Consider the following 6835-nt stretch of genomic DNA (forward strand, 5'->3'; position numbering starts at 1 on the left):
CATTCTCGATGAAATAGAACAATGTGTTCGGAAAATAATATCGCTTGGGCAAAATTAATTATATCAGACTGAATAATCCGGTGAAATTGATTGTATCAGATTAAATTGAGTATATCCATATACATTATATCAAGTGATTGATTGTGTTTCGGTAAAAAGTTTTATATGATCATAAACACATCATTAAAATTATTACAACTATTGTAAAATTTTATTTTATTTTTTATATTTTATAAAGAGATATATTACATAGCAATAATTGAACTTCTATATCTTTATTTTGATATAATATTGAAAATTATTTGAAGAACAGGCTTGTGCTTATCTATTATTCTCAAGTATTGAACCACCGCCTCTCGGTTTCGATTATCTTCTTCTATATACACAGCGGACAGCTCTCGCTTTTCTTCAGTAAATGAAAAATAAGCGAAATCCCTGATCGGAATCCGCGCTGCTTAGGAAAGATTCTCGCCACGTCGGTAGGAGCTTTTTCGAGCGTCCGAGAACCGGCGAGGACGAATTCCCGACAGATGTTACCACGGTTGCTTACGGCCCACCCCTGCGGAACCTAATATAACCGAAATTAACCATGGCGAGTGGCGCGTCGAATCAGATTTTTCTCATCCTTTTTCCCCCGTTCCGCTTTCCCTCGCCATCTTGCGCCACGGAATTATACCATGCGGGAACGTTTCGAAACGTTCTCTCTCTCCGCGAGATTATTATTTTTTTTTTAATTATACTTGTTTATCTTTCTTTCTTTCCGTCTATCTTTCTTTCCATTTCTGTCTCTCTATTTCTCTGATGAATGCGAAACGGAAAACGCGGCTGAAGTTGCGCGTGTTGCACCCCTTAATCCTTTCGTTGCTGGCATCCATTCTAATGGAATACACATTCAATTTTTTACTGGAATTTATAATATATATTTTCGAAAAAGGAAATAATATTTAATTTCCATCGTGTTTTATGCTTTCAGTTGTTGTAACTCATATTATTACAGTACATATATTTATACGTAGTAATGCCAATGTGAGTCACGAAAGAACAGGCTTTCTTTAAGTATAGCTTACATTTCGTTTGTTATATGTATATTGTATGTACGTTTTAAAATATGGTCTATCTGTTTCTCTTTTATAACGTCCTGTATACATTAAATTTTTAATACACATATTAACTTTGCCATTAAAATTTCTCTTATCGTTATTTATTTGATCGAAGCATGTAACAGAATCTACAGATAGCACTGATGTGCGTCAGTATACTTAAATTTTAACATATAAATTTAATAACAGCCACTACATTAAAGAATAAAAATACAAGAAGAACTTAACTTTTTTCTTTTCTTGTTTCTCTCTTATTTATATTTCCTCTGGTACGTACATTCTTCCGGCTTCAATATCTGTCAATATTAGCACTTGGTACATCCATGTTTTTAGATGTTTCTCGAAATATATTCTTATATTCTTAAAGATATATTCTTTACATATTTAGAAAAAAAAATCTAATAAGATTTAATATAATTTTGAAATTATATAATTCATTAAATATAATTCTTTTTTATTTTATATTTAGTTTTGTATTTTATTCACTATGGTCAGTGATTTCTAAAATAAATTAAAAATTTTTTTTTTTACATATTCAATCTATCATTCAAAACGAAAGAAAGAAACTTATTAAAACGTAATTACGGTTTCAAGTGTTATTGAAATAAAACGAATGACAATTAGAGGTAGGGATATGCGCGAGTTATGTGGGATATATTCTATCATTATTATTAATAATTCTAAATGTCGCAGCATGACATTGTAAAGATACGCAACTAAGACATAAAGATATATATTGTAAGACAAAGAGAAGATAAAACAATATTTAGTATTTATCGATATCTTCGGCAATATTACGTATTCAGAGAGTTAAATTTGACCTACATAGTAGTTTGTATAATTAGCATAAATTAAAGTGCGAAGCGATTGACAATCGGGAGGCAAAATGGCGATTTCCTTTTGTGTTAAGTTTTGTGAAACCTAACCGTTGTAAACTCTAGTAGGTTAACACAAATGATAGAGATTCTGGAGACAAGTTTGATAAGAGCGAGGCAACGAATTGAATGCAAATGTACATACTCAGATTCTGAATAGAAAATTAAATATTAGTGTAGAAGTATTCATCATAGTAATTGTAACAATAATTATATCGTAAGTTGATTGTAACAATATTAAATAATTTATAAAATTCTATCCAGGAATAAATTTTAGAACAAAAATTCAGTAATTATTTACAAAATTCAGTAACTAATTTTAAATTGTTGCTTCTGATGTGGCACTAATTCAACTTTTTCTCAAAGATTTATATATTATATGTTTTTATATTTTATACATTTTATTAATCAATATTATTTTATTTATATAATATAGTTTATTCTATACATGTAAAAAGATTATATTAAAATATAGAATTATTTTCTATTTCGTAAAGAGCTAATTTTGCCGAAATATTAATCCATTTATGTCAAAGCGCTTCATCTGTGTTGACGCATTCACTTCCACATCACGTCATCGTGCGAAATCTGAATGACTTTTCGTTGTGAGAGATTGCGAGCTACGAAACATGTTTTCAAGAGATCGAAGCTCAACTCAGCATACCTAGTTTCTTAACAGAATATAGCAGTTGGCAACTAGAACTTTCGTCTGAGCGAAAATGCATACACTCCATACTACAGATGCACGTGCTAATTCACTTCCACGTCGTCTTACTCGATGAGCTTCCTCGTATACGTGTCCCGACCTCAACCGTTCCAATTCACTGTTTGTCCAATTGACTCACATGGGTAACAAAAAGTTTCACAAACAGATAAGAGAATGAGATAGGAGATACGCGATAATAAATAGTCAGTTAAAAATATCTTTGGATATCTTAAATTCTTTATCTCTTTTATTATTTAATAATTAAATAAATTTAATTAAGTATCTAATTAATTAAATAAGTTTAATTATTAAATGTCTAATTTATTATTAAATAAATAATTAAATAAGTTCAGTTATTAAATTATTGAAACTGATGAGGTTTCATTGTTTAATATATAATGTTCCAATTTTAAATATAGTCTTATTTTATAAATTTATTTATTTATTTACAAGCGTGATATTTAAACAATTTATTTGACATACTTCACAAGGTGCTTTGCGTCTCTGCGCGATTTATCACACGAATAAATCGGCGTGATAGATAAAAAGATAATTTCACTGAATTTCCTGGATGATTCGCAGGAGGAAAGATCCGAGAATCGAACCGTCAGCACGGTGGAGTTCGAGCCGGGTGTGGAGGATCATGGGAAATCTATCACCTGCCGAGCAGAGAATCCAAACGTGACCGGACTCTTCGTCGAAAAGTCCTGGAAGATCGACGTCGTATGTGAGTACACATTACATTTTTCCTTAACGTTCCAATTTCTCGCGGAACCGTAAACTCGCTCACGACCGACAGATCGCGAAACTGATCGCGGTAAATCGAATACGACATCATGACGAATGGTACTTTACAGCTTTTGTCGATCTCTCTTTCTCTTTTTGCTCTTCTATTTCCTTTCTCGTTTTCTTTTGACTCGTTCCATTGTCATATCGCACGCATATCTCGTAAAAAAAGAAAATGAAAAAACTGCAACAACCATTCAACATCCTCAATCTCATTTTCATTCGAATCTCGAATCGATCGATTTTGAGTCTTCATTCCGCACACCAAAACGCATCTTTCCCATCCTCCGAATTCGCATTATTTCCTTTTCACGTCTTATGCTGCTTCTCCTTTTTTTACAACCAATAAAAAGCTCTCTCTGCGAGATTTTTTACAAATCGCAAAAAATTCGGCGACGCCGAATCGAAGCCTTTCAATTCTGATTTCAATTTAATCACTATAAACCTAGTCATAATTTCTGGCTACGTTTTATGTTTCTATTACTTTCGTTTACTGACAGCCAAGTATCTCTTTCGCTTCCATAGATTCTTCCTTTCTATTTAATATAATTTCTGTTTCCTTTCATATATACAATAGCCAATGCTAGATATTGTGAGATCTCGATATCTTTAATTTCTTATAGATTCGTGATTCTTTAGATCTTAAAAATACTAAAGGTGTCTTTCATCCCGATAATTACGTTCAAATTGTTTTCCAGTATCGAACGGTTTCATTTCGTTTTAGCACGATATTATCTTTTCCTTTTCCTATCTCTCTTTTTGTCTATTTTAAATAGTTATAAACGATGTAGAAATATATGTTATTATATGTTGCGCGTCCAGTCTGCCAAGCGCTCATGAAATTTACCACGCAATTACGCTCATCCGACCTCGTAAACTTTACGTTTGACTTGTCGAGAGTTATAGCACGTTTCTCAGTGTATGTTAAAACGAATGACAACATAGCCAGGGGAGGCTGTGAAGGAAGGAAGGCGTATCTTATTCCATCCAGCAATCCATTCTTCAAATGAGATCGCGGTCTCAGTGTTTATCGCTCTAGAAATCTTCGAACGTTTATGTGTTTTATATTCGATCGCGTTGGAAAATTGTGTAGCTGGCAAATTTCTACTTCACGCGACACTATTTTCTCGCGAGATTATTATACGATACCCTGTAAAATTCATTACTTGCGCCGCGCGATATATAACGCGTGATATATAACGATTATAAATTTCGTACCAGTCGTAAAAGCTGCGTCAAAAGAAATAATAATAACGGTTTTATTACCACATTGTTGTGTGGGTATAAAAGTAGACTTTACACGCGCGTACAGATTCTCGGGGTTCTTTAAGTCGCAGACAAATCGCCCTACTGATGCTCGCTATAAAACGATTTAAGGCGTCGGCGATTCCTAATCTTGGTTTCCTGCGCAAACGTCATCCGTGTCGGTGTCTTTAATCTGTCGCCAGCGAAATTTTTCCCAACACCTAATATTGCTTACAGTTAAATAATAGTTTTAATGAAACTCTGACAATCGATTTATTGTGAAAATGGAAAAAGAAAACATAAAGACTCAACCTTCCTTTCGACAATGTGAAATTTTCAACCTTCTCAATCTGAGTCTCCGAACTTCAATGCAGATTTTTGTATTGTTATGAACTATATAAATGTTATGAACTATATAAAAATCTGAAAAAATTCTTACATATTTGTGAAAGCTTTAATAATCAGTATTTATTATCACAAAAGTTGAATTGTATTTTATTTATTTTTTACAGATTTAAATTTATCTATCAGAAATCACAATTAAAAAATTAACTGTGCAATCAAAGTCTAATTTTGCTAATGGAAGATTAAATATAAAAGTGATCTAGTCTTTTGAAATATAATACTTAAAAAATCGATGTTTGATCATCTTGAAAATAAATGAATATAAAATAAAATAATAATATTAGTAGCAAGAATTAATTTAATACAAATGATATGAAATAAAATAAAATAAAGTAAACCAGTAATATTGCTTCAAGAAATTTAATATAATTTAATAATTTAAAATGTCTAAAAGTGAGTCACTGATAGTGAAATTAAATTATCTCTTAAATTAAATTATCTCTAAATTATTTTAAGTAAGTTTCACTATCTGAACCTAATTATTAATCTAAATTTTGTATTCTCAACTTCTTATATTTTTGAGTTTTTTGAAAATTGGGTTAGCAGTACTGATGCAATAAATCGAATACTCTTTAAAGGAGCGATTCAGCATCGTGATATAAATTTATATCCACGAACATGGATGCAAAGGTAATCCTTGATAGAATAGAGACCATTCTTACGATCTGCGGGATGCCGTATATCACTGTATGTTCATTTTAATTGTGTAATACATATAAATAACAGAGAAAAAGTGCGACACGAGCGGAAGATTCGCATGCCGCTTCCAGTTTTTTTTCAATTTTGCGGAACCGCGCGCGCGCGCGCGCGCGTTACTTCGGCGGAAATAAATTTCTCGATTCCATACGGTTTATCGTTCGTTCTCATCTGTCCGGTTGCGTCCATTGCACCTGTACGTCGAGCAGAAATATAGCGACCGGGAAATACGTAAGGAGCACGGACTAGTATTCGTAACAGGAAAAACTGCAGAATACGGGAAACGGTGTCATGTCACGTATTCGATTACGGTGACCGTTCCTACGAAGTCCGGACTCGGAATTACACCTCAGAGAGACGGTCCTGCCTCTGACGCGGCCGACCCCTCGGCTTCGCAGTCACCGTCGTCTCCGGCAGACAACGGCTAGAGAAGATTGAGTTTCCGGTAATTCCTTCCAATCTCTCTCTCCCTCTCTCTCTCTAACGAACCTTGCCGTAATTTATAAACGAACAAAAAAACGAGACAATAAATTAGTAACGACGCGATTAAGCTATTATCTTATATTAGCTTAATATTATCTCCCAGAAATACGTAGGAAAGAAATTGGGTTGACTTAGAAAACGGGGAATTTATTACGGATAAATCCGATAATGTTCGCGAGGAGATACACCGCAAATGAATTATGAATCGAAAATGAATCGAAAAGGCTCGGTATTAAACTAATGTGCACAGTAAATGCCAGATATCACGAGCAAATAAAAGGCTTGATTGCTGGCAGCTATCCGTAACTGTGAGCGGCTAGAGAATCTACGAGCTACTGTGGAAATGGCGCGAAATATTATTGAGAGTCTCACTGGCAGGAAAAATATCAGAGCTAATGGAGAGAGAGGTTGAAGATTATGCCTCGCGGACGTAGCTTCGCCGAGACAGACATCGAGATATGTATGCGCGGTCTCGGTAATGAAAACAGCGATTTACGAAACTTTTATCACTTATATTTACAATATTATTATATATATAT

At 33.4% G+C, this 6835-nt stretch overlaps 1 protein-coding gene across 1 annotated transcript in view; it reads left to right on the forward strand.

The window, feature by feature from the left end:
• The window catches only part of LOC108692573 (nephrin-like), a 95857-nt gene that overhangs the window by 52860 nt on the left and 36162 nt on the right, over positions 1-6835 (forward strand). The window contains exon 7 of the mRNA XM_018200887.1: positions 3264-3408. Within this exon, the coding sequence (XP_018056376.1) occupies positions 3264-3408 (145 nt within the window). The remainder of the gene's footprint in view (positions 1-3263; positions 3409-6835) is intronic.

The sequence above is a fragment of the Atta colombica genome, unplaced genomic scaffold (assembly GCF_001594045.1).
Source record: "Atta colombica isolate Treedump-2 unplaced genomic scaffold, Acol1.0 scaffold78, whole genome shotgun sequence".
Taxonomy (NCBI): Eukaryota; Metazoa; Arthropoda; class Insecta; order Hymenoptera; family Formicidae; genus Atta; species Atta colombica.